Source organism: Sturnira hondurensis, unplaced genomic scaffold, assembly GCF_014824575.4.
Source record: "Sturnira hondurensis isolate 20B ecotype Veracruz unplaced genomic scaffold, ASM1482457v3 Scaffold0021632, whole genome shotgun sequence".
NCBI lineage: Eukaryota > Metazoa > Chordata > Mammalia > Chiroptera > Phyllostomidae > Sturnira > Sturnira hondurensis.
Genome location: NW_028094263.1, coordinates 157,680 through 171,765, shown reverse-complemented (window position 1 = coordinate 171,765; position 14,086 = coordinate 157,680). Strand labels below are relative to the sequence as shown.

Below are 14,086 nucleotides of genomic sequence, written 5' to 3'. Positions count from 1 at the left end.
TTCACTAGAGGGTATTTTATCATTGATTGTAAAGACAGAGGAAGGGAGGCAGAGGAAGGGAGAAAGAGATTTCAATGTGAGAAAGAAACGATTGCTTACTGTATACGCCCCAACCAGAGGCTGAACCTGCAACCCAGGTATGTGCCCTGACCAGAAATCGAACCTGCAACCTTTTGGTGTACGGGATGACACTCCAACCCACTGAGAAACCCCACCATGGTGGAAGACGTTTAGAAAGCACATTTTTAAAATCTCTTAATGAGGCTCTTTGTACCCCGATATGCCTACGGTTTGCCTCTGAAACTCGGAGTCTCCTTCTTCGGGGGCCACCTCCCCGCAGCTCAGCCCTCCCACTGATGCTGTTCCGCCTGAAATCCTGGGAGTCCAGACTCCTGTCCCTGACAAGGAGGCTGCCTGTGGCTTTCGATCTTACCAAACAAGTGGTTTCAGCTTCTTGCCCTCTGAGAGAACACTAATTGGACCCCGTCACTCTCTCCTTAGCGGTTCTTGACACACGAGGAGAAGTAATCACCCACCAGACCTGTATCATCCCAGAGGCCCAGTTTCTGCAACTTCAACTTCAGTTCTCTCTCACCAAACCCCGAGGACGGACAGAAGCTCCTTTAATAACGCTCCTCCCGCGGCTGAAAGAACGTGGAAGCAGCTGCCCACAACCACCGCTTATTCCCCTGGGTGTCGGGGTTCCTCTCTTCTCTTATTTCATCCCGGCCGTCCATGCCTTGACCATCTTCGTTCCGGCAAAAGTTCTAGAGGGAGCTGCGTGTTAGGCTGATTGGAGCTTAAGGTCTTAATTATAAAAGTGAGTAACTTTGCCAACACCAACAGAGAGCCTCTTGCCCGACTGCAGGGTTAAATGTTCATCACTGCACACGGCAGTGTCGGGTTTGGGCCCATCAGGGCTCAGCTGTTTTAGTCACTCACATGCACCTGGAGTCTGTGTATTCTTCTCAAGTCAGGTCACCTGGGTTCTGAAACCTTGCATTTTGAGGCAGTGTGCTCTGCGATGGGCAGAGATGCCTCTGGCCACGTCGCTTAAGAGCTGATCTCCTTTGATGGTGAAAATGGTAGGTTTTGTATCATTTATTTTACTGCAATAAGGAACAAAAAGTTTATTTCTCCATTTGCCAGATCAGGTTGTCAATTTCTAAGGTTCCCTCCAGGCCTGGAATCCTATTTTGACCCTGCGACCCTACTCAGGGCAGTCCCAGGAGGCTTTGGAGCCTGGCTGGAGAATTGGGAGTCAGTGCTAGACAGCTTTTAAAATTGGCATTGTTTAAATAAGAGGTAACTTGTGGGAAAAAGCCTCCTTTTTAGTTTAAATCCTTATTTCAAGGATCATCCGTCGGACTCCCTAGTTGTGCAGGCTGCATTCTCATTCACGGGACCCGAACTTTCTACAGGGGCATCACGCATGTCCCACACACACGTAATCACATCACTTCAGCAGGAGACCCAGGATTCAACCAGACATCGGATCTGAAGGACCAGCACAACTCCGAACACCAAAACCGGCACACCCTGTAAGGAAAAGAACTCAGGGGCTGCTGGGGCGGATGCGTCTGCATTTTACGTGAAATGAATGGCACATTAAATATTACTTGTCAGATTTGAGGCTGATCTTTTCAAGTAACCACCGCAGGAACTTGTTGCACAGGTGCTTGTGCTAATCACGTACCCACTGGCCCCTAACTGCCCTGAATCCCACCTAATAAATGAAGGTGGGCATGCTAACTCCATGCCTTCCAAATGGTTCCCTGTGGCTCCGTGGGGCACCTCAGGGCTAAGAGCCCACAGAACTCCAAGCCTCCACTCCCTGCTCCAACCGGATGAGAGCAGCTTTCATCCAGTTCTGCTGGGCTTCCATATGTAAAACGTTTGAAGGAAAGTTTCCATTACTGAACTGAAACGTTTGGAAGCCACTGCACTAGGTAACCAACCACTCCATCCCTTCCAGCAACATTCTGCGATGCCCCGCTGCTCGCCTGCCTCGGCGGCTCCAGCAGGAGGAGCCAAGTTTCCTCATGCAGGACTTTTCCCCAAGTAAATGAGGAGGTGAATGAGAAGGTGAACATCCCAACTGGAGCTGTTCGCCGGTAGCTGCTGGGCTCAGAAGCCTCCCTTGGGCTCCATTACAGCTCCAGCGACTTGGGACAGCTCACGGGATGCCCACAGCCGTGCCCGCAGCACCCTCAGGGACACAGCTCGCCCAGGCTTGGCAGCAGGGCAAAAATTACAGGTTCTTAGGTCAACCTGGGGAGTCCAGTGTCCCCCTGAGCACTCACAGTTGTGTCTGCGGGCTCACGACACCCGAAAAGCAGGCGTTGCCCTCACTGCCTTGTCATCAGTGAGGAGACTGAAAGGCGAGGTAACTTCCCCAAACCAAGTACAGAACCAGAACTTTCTTTTAAGTGTTCTCCTAAAACACTGAGGTGTGAAATCTAGCCTCATGAAATAAACATCCACATACACTATAATGATGAGTATTATCAAGCAAACCCCTAAGTAACTGCTACCCAGGAAATGGACCACTGCCGGCACCCCAGGACCCCGCTCCTGCCCCGCCCTGGTCCATTCTCTGTCCCGCTTCACTCCCCCACCCAGGGGATGCTGGCCTGACTTCTCCCAAGAATCACTTCCTTGCTTTATTTTCTTCGTTATTTTACCACCTAATAGATGTACAAAGCCAGGATTTCTACTCTGGTCTCTGAAACCCTACGCTCTTAACCTCAAGATAATGCTTCCTCTTGTTCTACCAGCTGCTGAACGATGAGTTTAAATCTTTCAGTTGTGAATGTTTCTCCTTTTAGACCTGCCACTGTCTGCTTTATGTATCTTGAAGCTGTTATTAGTCACAAATTTAGAACTTTTATCTTCCTTTTTCCATTACATATCCCTCTTGATGTCTAACAATGATTCCTAAAGTATTAGAGCTTATGGCCTTAAAGTCTCATTTAATTTAACTCAGTTTAACAATGCTACCTCAGCTCTCTTTGGATTAGTCTTCATGGTATCTCTTCCCATCCTTTTTCTGCCTCTGTAAGAACTGGAGCATCTTTCTACTGTAAGTTTTTATAGCTTCTTGACCTATTTGCAAAGCCATTAAAAGTTTACAGTTCTGAAATATAAGAGTAGAAAAAGAAATAAAGGAAAAACAAAAAGATGCGAATAATACCCTGGCCAGGTTGCTCAGTGGTTTACAGTGTCATCCCACACTACACACAAAGGTTGCAGGTTTGATCCCTGGTCCAGGCACATACAAGAAGCAACCAGTGAATGCATGAATAAGTGGAACAACAAAATCAATGTCTCTCTCCCCACTTCCCCTCTCTAAAAAAATAAATACATTTTTAAGGCAAACAAGTCTAAGCCCTAGAACGAGCCCCCAGCCTGACTCACACTCTCCTTCGGCAGTTGTGTTTCGTGAAGAAAGGCAGCAGCCGGGTTCCGAGAAATCAGTGCACTTCACTGACATTGCACTCACTCAGGTTGTGTCTAATGGGACCAAACCAGTGGGCTGTTTATTCAGACACTTACTGCATAAACACACTAGTGTTTATCACATAAACTAGTCACACTTGGCACCACAATCATCGCAAGTCAAACTATTTTATTGTCCGAGAGACTCTTTCTGGGGACCTCAGTGGCCTGTTCGCAGCGGCAGGAGCACAGACAGGCTCTGAGTCCTCACTCCTCCGAGCTCTGGGTGCCCACGTAGTCCCGGAGAAGCACCTGCGCCTCTGAGCGCCGACTCAGCGCGCCGGCCTTACCCTGAAAGCGGCCTTTCTTCCCCGCTCCTTTCCCCTCCAGCACCTCAGCCACCCTGGAAAGCAGAGGTAGATACGGTCGGGAGGAGGGAGGTCTTCAAGGGAAAAGCCACCCAGAGCAGCCCCGGGTCTTTCCCCATGGGCCTGGGGAAGGGAGAGGAAGAGGAGATGGCTTCTAGAAATCCTTCATAAATATACTTGCACAGGTGCACAAAGGTAACACACCTTGTTTACTGTGAGTAATGAAACAAGAGCAATGCCTGGGTAAATTACGGCCACCTCCAGGGAGCAGGGTGAGTGTGCACTGGGGTGAAGGGCTGCAGATGTTAACACCAGAGGGGAGCAGCAGTGAGGCCAAGGGGGAGGGAAGGGTGGGTGAGGAGGGTGGGACTGTGGCAACGTAGACACGCACGTCCTGTCTGAAGAGGGTGCCCTGCGCAGGCCCCTCGTAACCACTAACAGGTGGTGTGTGAGCCCAGTATTGCCAGAAGAGTGCCCTCCCCACCACCCCGCTTTTTTGAGAAAAGCTAGAACTATGTATTTTAGCCCTGGCTGGTGTGTCTCAGTTGACTGAGCACCAGCCTGTGAACTGAGAGGTCACTGGTTCGATTCCCAGTCCAGACACGTGCCTGGGCCACAGCCCAGGTCCCTGGTTACAGGCATGCAACCCGTCACTACATCTCACACACATTGATGTTTGTCTCCCTTTTTCTCCTTCCCCATCTTTCTAAAAATAAATAAATAAAATCTTAAAAGAAATTAAAATAGCACATAGGCCAAATCAGTCCATAGGCCAATTCTGGCTGCCTGTCAGGAACCTCTGTTTTAAAGGCTTGTTTTCCTGCAATGCTTCAGAGTGAGCACATACTCATCGGAGCCTCTCGGGACTTTGAAAACTCCTAATAGAAAGAATGGGGGGCAAGACGCCAACACATCTGATTTAAAATGAAATGTAAACAGTAGCGTAAGGGGAAAGAAATCCAACCAAGTTCTGGTTTTTCACTAACAATTGCATCAATGCCTTTTTTTAATTTCATTTCAAAATCCTAAATTTTTTCCCCCAAAGACTTTGTGCCTCTGTTTTGCCGGTGCCTCAAGCAGCTGCTTTATCTGCCTACTGGTAACCCAGCACCTGTGTTCTTGTCTCACTTATGAATCCCAATTTCCAAACGAAAAAACAAAGCACATGAGCTTTAGGGCCAGAAGCCCTGAGTTCAAGACTCAGCTCTGCCACCTGGTGAGATCCCAGGCACGTGGTATACAATCCCCCACCTTTAAAACTGGGAATGAGAGATGATGATAATGATTTCAGCCCACCACACAGGTCTGTGATGTGGATCGAACTGAGACTGCAGATGTGGTGGCCTTTGTCATCGGCAAAGAGCTGGCTGTATCAGGTTAGGCTTACAGGCTCCCCACCCTGCAAGACGGTCCACAGAAGATTACCTGGGCCCCAGGGTCTCCACGGCCTCAGCTGGCCCTGCCAGTAAAAACAGGCCAGCACCTTTCTCATCACCCACAGTTAAGAACAGGAGTGTCTCCTAGGAGGGAAGACAAGGAGATGAACCCTGATTCTCAAGGATCTGGGATCAAACCCTCTAACCTGTGCTCAGTTTCAAGAACAAATTTTAAAATCATATTGCAATTACAAATACATCAAATCAACACACTGCATACCTTAAACTTATACAATGTTGTACCTCAATTCAAAATAAAACAGCTTCCCCCCGCCACCTGCACCTGCCAAATCACCAGTGATGAGTGATAATGCAGACCCTGCACCTTGGCCCACCGGAGCCAAGAAACTTTCTGAAAGTGACCACGGAAACTTCCGTTCAACATTAAGAAGACACTCCTGACCACGGCCAAACGTAAAGCGCCTTCTGTGACCTGGCTGCAAACCTTGGCAGCCTGGCCCCGGGCACGCATCCCCCGGGCACCCCACGCTTCCGAAACCTCTGTGCTTCCCTCCGCCTGGCCGCCTCTGCTCCCTAGTGTGTGGCCACCTAGCAGTCCTCAAGGCCCCCTTCTGTCAAACCTCCCCACCCTTTCAAGCAAGGTGCTCCTCTGCCTCTAGCACTGAATTATAAATGGTGACAGAATTATGAAAAGAGACATACACACTGCTTTCGCTGGAGAGGTATCCCAAAAAGTGGTTTGGAGAATAAATAGGAAAGAGAGATCTGGAAGTTAGGAAAGACCTGGAAGTTAGGACGGTCAGGACAGGGAAGGGCCACTGCAGCAAGAGCAAAAGGAAAATAGAGGACGGCCTTCAAGGGGCCTCGTCGAACCTCGTGTTTCTAAAATAAGCCCTCAGCGCACATAAACCTGGTGGCCCAGAGGAGATCCAGCTCTGTAAAAGGCGCTTGGAGACTGGTAAATGTCTCAGGCCCAGAAAGTCAACACCACAGATCTAGCCCAACACCTAAAGCAGAGCTTGGCTCATAGCTCTGATCCTAAGAAAACAGGACTGAATGACCCGCTTTTCCCTGCTCTTCCTGTGTCCCTGGAGGAGGGACGGCAGCTAAACTAACCCCCTCATTCAGGGCTCTGCCCAGGATGCACAGAGAACCTCACGCTCCTCTTACCTCTGACCCAATCTCATTGGCGATGATGTTCATGAACTCAGAATCACCCTCCTTCCTACAACAAAAGGCACAGGTGTGAGATGCACAGTGGAGAGGGAGCTGGGAAACTGCAGGACACCCAGCCTGCCTGCTGCACGTCTGTGAGAACCGCAGACACCCCTAGCAGAGACCAAGAGCGCTGGCTGGGGGCCAGCAGGACGCCCTCCTCAGAATCAACAGTCCAGGACAAGCTTTGCATTTACTTCTGTCTCTCTTCCACAGAACTCACCGAGGCCAAGAGAGATCTGGCGGGTGGTGAAGGAGGTGAGGGACGGTGATGAAATTCAGAGCGAAGATACATCAAACCCAAGAGATCTTACAGGTCCACCCAGACTTGAGAATGCCAGTGAGAGACCTGCCAGCCACTACGCAGGGTACACGGGACAGGCCGAGCCCTAGAGCCTGCCACCCTCGCCTCATCTCTCACCTGTGTAACGTGACCACACCTCCCCAGTCCGGGCTGTTCCTGAGGCTGTGGGCAACGTGCACAGCCAGGTCTCTGAGCAGGTTCAGGTTGTTCTGAAGGGGGTGGAGAGGGTAACAGGAGAGCACCACCTTCCCTCCACTTCCCTCTCCCCTCCCTCACCCCTGGCAAACCACATGTGTGGTCAGGTGGAGAGGCTGGGTCCGGGCAGCCTATTCCGTGCTGAGCCCATGCCCCCTCCAGCCCCCAGGGAATAAACACCTTCTGCAGGAGTCTCGTGGAGTTCTGCAGCTTCTTCACAGCTTCCACGTGATCCTCCGCCCCACACCTGCAAGTGAAAGGCCCCTGGAGATCTGCCCAGCTTCCCAGTTGCTTTTGGTGTTGGGCACACATCCACAGCACTTAACACTTAACGAGAACACCTCACCCCGCAGAGAGATTATTCTGTCTGCCTTACAGGCAGGGGAGCTAAGCCCTGGGGGGTCCAGGCCCCGAGACACAGGAGGCGACCGAAGGGGCATACTTAAGCAGCGCGGTCAGTGCCTTTTCAGTTCCGTAACTTCTCTCCATCCACTTCAGCACCCGGTTCCCAGCCAGAAATACCAGGTTGGTTTTGTTCTTTTTCCCCTTCTCAGTGCCCAGAATCTTAATGACCTGCACGAGGCAAGGGGGTAACACACACTCACACACACATGCAGAAGCCACAGTGGATGCTGGGCCCGAGGTAAGGAGACACCCAGACCTCCCCTCCGCTGGGAGGCAGAAAAGGGGTGATTGCGCTCAGCACTCCCTAGCGGTCCCCCTCCAGCACTCCCAGCCCTGTCACACCCCACACTCCCCGACACCCTCTCTCCCGGCCACTCCAAAGCCCTTCCTTGCCCACCTGAAGGTCGCTGAGATTGCTCACGTGGGTCCCACAGCACATGTTGGAATCAACACTCTGGATAGTGACAACTCGAATGGGCCCAGCGTGGTCATCCGGCAGACCCCGGCCCCTCACCTGGAACACAGGGGAAGGTGAAGGGTGGTCCAAATTTGGAAGAGGAGCCCCTGGAAGGCCTGTCTGCAGAAGCCGCCCCACTGGCTCTTCCCTCACCTGCTCCACCTCAGGGTCGTCTAGGCTCAGCTCTCGCACGTTCACGGGCACCCGGTCTCTGATTTTCTCATTGACACTCTGCTCAATGGCAGCTACTTGCTCTGCCGTCACAGAGGGGCCGTCCAGCTCAATCACACACCGGAGTCGCCCTAACTCCCTGTCAGAAGAAGTACAGTGGCCACAGGATGCTGATGATGACAGCAATAATAGTATAGACAGTTTACAGTTTGCAAACCATGGCCATGTATATTATCTTATTTCATCCTCACACAAGTTCTGCAGGCAGATTGTCACTTCTATCTTACAGGTGAGGGGTAGGAAAGGACATGACCAAGGTCACACAGCCAAAATTCACCCTGCAGGTCTTTAGGCTCAAAATTCTACGGTCCTTCTTAAGCAAGGGCAGATATCTCCCCTCTCATCCTAGTGTCTCCCCTGAGAAAGACACGGTCATCCACCGCCCTCTCCCAGACGAACAGGAGAACACAGCAGACTTTGAACACTGCTCTTTCTCCCCCACCCCACCCCCGGCCCATCACTGGGGAAGGAGCCAGCAGTCAGGGGCACACCCTACAGTTAGTCCAATGCCTCCCACTCACCACGATGTCGTCTTCAGCCCAAAGAGATGGTCAGCGACTGCTGTGATGAGATGCTGCGCTGAGCAGAGAGAACAAGGGACAGGAGAGTGAGCAGCCCAGACAGCCACACGTTCCCACAGCAGCATCTCAGAAACTCTCCTGTCGAAGGCTTATCGTCAACGGGTAATATTCTGGAAATACTTTATTGAAAATCCTCACAAGATTTCTGCAAGAGGCTTCATGATGCCATTTCACAATGAGGAAACTGAGGCCTAGAGATGTCAAATAATCTGCCAAAGCAATGTGGCTTATCAGAGGCGGGATCCAAACTGAGGTCGAATGTGCCACATTCATTCAATAAATATTTATCAAGTGCCTACCACAGGCAAGGCACGGTTAACATTAGAGACACAGCATTATCCCTGACTGATGACAGTGAGGAGGAAGAAAAGGAATTAACTAAGGCATTGGAAATAACACACCCAAAGGCCTTGGAGGCAGAAAGAAACAGGATGTGTTCAAGGAATAGAGAGGAAGGCCAGCATGGCCAGGAGGCAGGGAGCAAGGGGGAGGGGCACCAGCTGGGGCGGGGGCAGCAGACAGGCAGGGCTTGGGGGCCGTGACAAATCTAGCTTCACCATGAGCAACAGGAAGCCTTGGAAAAGCTTTAAGCAGGAGAGTGACATGATCAGGTTTTAATTTTTTATTTTAAGCCTCACCCAAGGATTTTTTTTATTTGCCTTTTTAGAGAGAGGAAGGGAGAGAAAGAAATATCGACGTAAGAGAAGCATCGATCAGATGCCTCCACACTCACCCAGAACGGGGATCCGTGCCAGGACCAGGGATCATACGTGTCCAGACCAAGGCCGCATGCACCCCTGCCCATGCCCAGACCAAGGATGAACCTTCAACCCAGGCACGGGCCCTGGCCCGGAATCCGACCTGCAACCTCGGGGTTATGGAACAACACTCCTACCACCGAGCTGCACCAGCCAGAGCCAGAGTTTAACTTTTAAAAGACTGTTCTGGCTCCTTTGTGAAGAACAGGGGGCAAAGAAGCAAGACTGAATGTGGAGAGACTAGCCAGGAGGCCGTCACAGAGATCTGGGGAAAGACCGTGAGAGCTGGGGCTAAGACGATCGCGCTGACAGTGGGAGGAAACAGACACATGCAGAAAAGAAACCAGTAGGACTTGGTGACCAACTGTGATCCCCACAGAGGTGTCTGCACCAACTTCCGGGATCTCAGCAACTGGGTGGATGCTAATGCCATGCACAGGGCACAGAGAACCCTATCGGAAGACCAGGTTTGGGGGAGTGGGCAACCTTTTTTTTTTTAAGATTTACTTATTTTTAGAGAGAGGAGATGGCAGAGAGAAAGGGAGAGAAACATTGATGTGAGAGAGAGACCAATCGGTTGCTTCTCGCATGTGCTCTGACCAGGAACCAAACCCACAATCCAGGCATGTGCCCTGAACAGGAATGGAACCGCTGAGCAGCCTCTTGCCTCAAGGAACAATGCCCAACCGGGCCACGCTGGTCAAGGCTGGGGGACTTTTTAATTCCATATTGGACATTTTGAGTTTAAGAAGCCTATGAGATATTCAGATAAAGATACCAAGTGGGAAGTTAACAACACTCAAACACAACCGTTATTCGATCACTTTTACTTCAATTGCTCATATTGCTCTTCTAACATCTATCATACCCTGCCTCAATCGGAGCAGATTCTGAATGCCTCTATCTTCTCCAAACAGCTAACTCCCGGAGACTCCAACCGGCACCTCCATCATCGTGGTGCGCCCCCACAGCACCTACCATGTTCGCCGCACCTACCTGAATGCTGCTGCATGTGGTCGAACCTCCGCCCCCAGTCCACCCGGACATGGACCTCAGTCCCAGGGGTCAAGGGCGTCTGTGTGAAATGATCAGCCTGGGCCCCCCGGCGGGTTACTCTCAGCACAGAGACGTCATTGATTGTGCCACGGTCATCGGGCTGAGGAAAAGAAGTAAGAATAATCCGTGGTGGAGGGCAGGGCTCATCCCAATTCCTGGATACAAAGACCCTCTAGGGGAGTGTGTGAGAAACACACCCAGAACCAGAGATTCCCTATGGAATGCCAAGTGAGGCGGTCCGCTTGGTTCCATGAGGGAGCTGTCCCGTCCTCTTCACTCTGAACACCTACATGCTCTGTTCCACAGAACAGCGTACCAGGATTAAAATAAAGATTATAACTACAGTGGGAAGATTTCCGTAAAACCCAAACAACCTTAATCCTCATTGCTCTGGCTGGTGTAGCTCAGTGGATTGAGCGCAGGCCTGCGAACCACACAATCGCGGTTCGATTCCCAGTCAGGGCACATGCCTGGGTTGCAGGCCAGTTCCTGGTTCCCAGCAGGGGACGAATGAGAGACAACCATACATTGATATTTCTCTCCCTCTCTCTCCTTCCCTTCCCTTCTAAGATAAATAAATAAAATTTTTTAAAAAAAGAACCTTAATCCTCATTCTCATTCCCTTAGTTTAGATCCTTATCTTTCAATAACTTCTAAAATGATCCAAATTCTCCTCCTTCCCTCCACTCCATTCTCTGCACTGCTAGAATTAGATTCAGAAATATTCATCCAGCCCTGGCCGGGTGGCTCAGCTGGTTGGGGGGCATCCCGTACACCAAAAGGCTGCGATTTCAACTCTGGTTAGGGCACACACCTAGCTTACAGGAGGCAAGTGACTGATGTTTCTCTCTCTCTCTCCCTTCCTCACTCTCTAAAGATTAATAAAACATATCCTCAGGTAAGGATTAAAATAAAAAATAAAATTAAGCTATTCACTCATTTAAAAAAATATCAAATGCCTACTGCTTACAAGACACTGTGCCAGCCTAAAAATACAACATAAACAAAACCTGATCCCTCGTGGAGCTTCAGAGTCTGGAAACAAACAGACCAGACACGCGAACAAATCATTGCGATACGATCTACTACACGCCAAAACATGAAAAAGGGCGTGGTTCTGGGAGCTCAAAGGAAAGAGACCCAACCGTCTTAAGAAATCAAGGAAGACTTCCTAAAAGAAGTGGTATATAAAATGAGATGTTCTATGGTTGCCCGAGGTCACAAATTTTCTTCAGCAGGTCAGAAAACCTCCATGTTGGGAAAATCCTTGTAATAATGATGACACTGATAGGAAATTGGGACTTTGTCACTATCAACTTCAAGGAACATGTTGTCTCATGGCATTTCTCTGCCTAAGTACATCCATGGCTTACCACAGCTTCCTGGGTGAACTCCACATGCCTTAACACATCCTTCAGGGACCTCTGAACTGGCCTCCACTTACCATTCCAAGGTCATCTCCAGCCTGTCCTCAATCCACACACACCGGAATCTCCAACTATCTGACTATTTGCAGTTACCCAGACTTGTCACATTCTTTCAGGCTCCCCTGCCTTCGTCTGTGCAGTTATCTCTGCTGGAAAAGCCTCTCCCAGAATGCCCACCTTCGGTGTTGTTATCGCCTTTCCCACGTTCACAAATGGACCCTGCTGCCACCCAGTCATAGCTCTGGTAAGTCTGCCCTGGGTCATGCTTGCTCGCGGGAATTATTTTTAGTTCTTGTCAAAGGCCAAGCTAATTCCTCCCTCAGGGCCTTTGCACTTGTTATTCCTGCTACCTGGAATACTCACCCTCCCCCGGCAGCACGACTAGACATTTACAATGGCTTACCCCCTCATTTCTCCTAAGTCGCTACTGAAATAGTTTGCTTCCTACCACGGAGAATATCCTATCACTCTCTTTCCCTCAGGCTTTAATTTTATTTATAGCATTTATCTATTAACCGTTTTGTCTGTCCTCTCCAGAAAATACTATAGTCTGTGTATGTAGAGGCACTGTTTTGCTAAGCCCTTATCCTTAGGGCCTGGAATAGCACCCGAATGTGTTATGGCTGGATAAGTATTTGTTGATAAATATCCGCTGAATGGGCAAATGAATTGAATTGAACTTCCAACGTGTTCATTACGGCTGGGGGACGGAGGGGCAGGAGACCATTTTCCACCTGTGCAAAAAAGAATTAGGGGCTTCATGGGTGTGGGGAGAAGGAAAGGAGGTGCCCGTTACCTGTCCCCCGCCCTCGGGGAAAAGCAGAGTGTCTTCTAGCACTACTTGAAAACCGCTCAGTACTTCCTTCTTGCCATTGCTTCCTTCGATTTGCAGCTCCGCTGGACGGCAGGACACCACGGTGGTGGTGAACTGAACAGTGAGATGAGAGAATGAGCCCCGACCCCAGCCCTCGGTACACCCGGACTGAATCTAGCTCGGCTGTCCCTCCATACGACGCCCTCCTCCCACACCTCCCCATCTGTTCAGCAGCATCAGGTTCCTCGCCAAGCTGGCCGCACCTCCCGAGCATAGCTGTCGCGCTGACACTGGAACGCCATAGTCGTTTTCTCCCGGGACGCGGGGACGGTGCGCACTGTAACGCCAGAGGGCGGACGGAGGCCGAAGGGGGACAATCCTCATCACCGGCGCGTCTCTGCGCAGAACCTAGAGAGCAAGCAATGGGGAGTGATTGGGACAAATTTATTGAAAACGCGACTTGCACACATTCCGGGCTATTTAGCAACTGTCGTAGGACTATGAAAATGACCAGAGGTCAAAACTGCGTCCTGAACTTGTCAAGGCACTGAGTTTAACCCATTGGGCTCCAGGGATGTGTGTTAGGTAGAGGTGCCTAATAGAAATGTAATGCAAGCCACATGTGTTAATAATATATTTTATTTAACTCAACGTATCCAGAATATTTTTCATCATGTAGTAGGTATATAAAGATAAGTTTTTTCCCCATACAAAATTTTCGAAACCTGGTGTGTATTTACACTCTCATCTCAGTTCAAACTGGCCTCATTTCAAGTACAATGTGTGACTACCCCTACCTAACTGGACCGTGTAGATGAAGAAGTCAACAAGCTGCAGTCAATACCTTAAAATTTTAAACCATCTAAAAGTTAAAATTAACTTTCTGCTCTTTCTAATCAACTAATAAGAAGCCTGAAGATTCCAGATGTTTCGTAATTTCGAATTTTTCAGAATTCAGGATTTTTTAGGTAGTAATGGAGAGAGCACACGCTATGTATTACCTGACACACTCGAGTTGGAACTCGGGAGCAAAATCAAGTAATCAAACTCGCTGACATTTATGCTGAGAAATACACTAAATGGAATAAACAGACTATAGCCTCACATCATTTTAGGTCATGTTTTGCTGCCGAATAAGCTTTGCTGTCTTTTTTTGGACAGGTTTCAGAACTTTTCTGTTTTCAGAATTGTGGATGTGGGATGCACTGTACAAGTTCAAGTCCCAACTTTGACACTTATTGTGACCTCTTTGATCACCTATGAAGAAAAGACCTAATTATTAAAGGGTTGATATGAAATTCAAAAATTTTAATGAGATAATAAATAGTAAATTGTACAATATAATAAAATAGAACTGTATATTAGCAGCTTTTCTTCTCACTTAAAAACTAATGTCAGCTTTAAAAAGTATGAAGATTTCTGGCTGGTGTGGCTTGTGGG

General features: G+C 49.5%; 1 protein-coding gene across 1 annotated transcript; it reads right to left on the bottom strand.

Annotated features, from left to right (window-relative positions):
- Nucleotides 1-3,608: 3,608 nt before the first annotated feature.
- Nucleotides 3,609-13,017, bottom strand: AARSD1 (alanyl-tRNA synthetase domain containing 1). The gene is made up of 12 exons (XM_037033610.1): nucleotides 12,910-13,017; nucleotides 12,629-12,760; nucleotides 10,346-10,505; nucleotides 8,532-8,589; nucleotides 7,933-8,089; nucleotides 7,720-7,836; nucleotides 7,360-7,490; nucleotides 7,098-7,164; nucleotides 6,840-6,931; nucleotides 6,374-6,428; nucleotides 5,232-5,326; nucleotides 3,609-3,841 (listed from the first exon to the last, which is right to left on the bottom strand). Exons 1-12 carry the CDS (start codon nucleotides 12,946-12,948, stop codon nucleotides 3,706-3,708), a joined length of 1,239 nt encoding a protein of 412 aa, XP_036889505.1. The 5' UTR covers nucleotides 12,949-13,017; the 3' UTR covers nucleotides 3,609-3,705.
- Nucleotides 13,018-14,086: the final 1,069 nt, after the last annotated feature.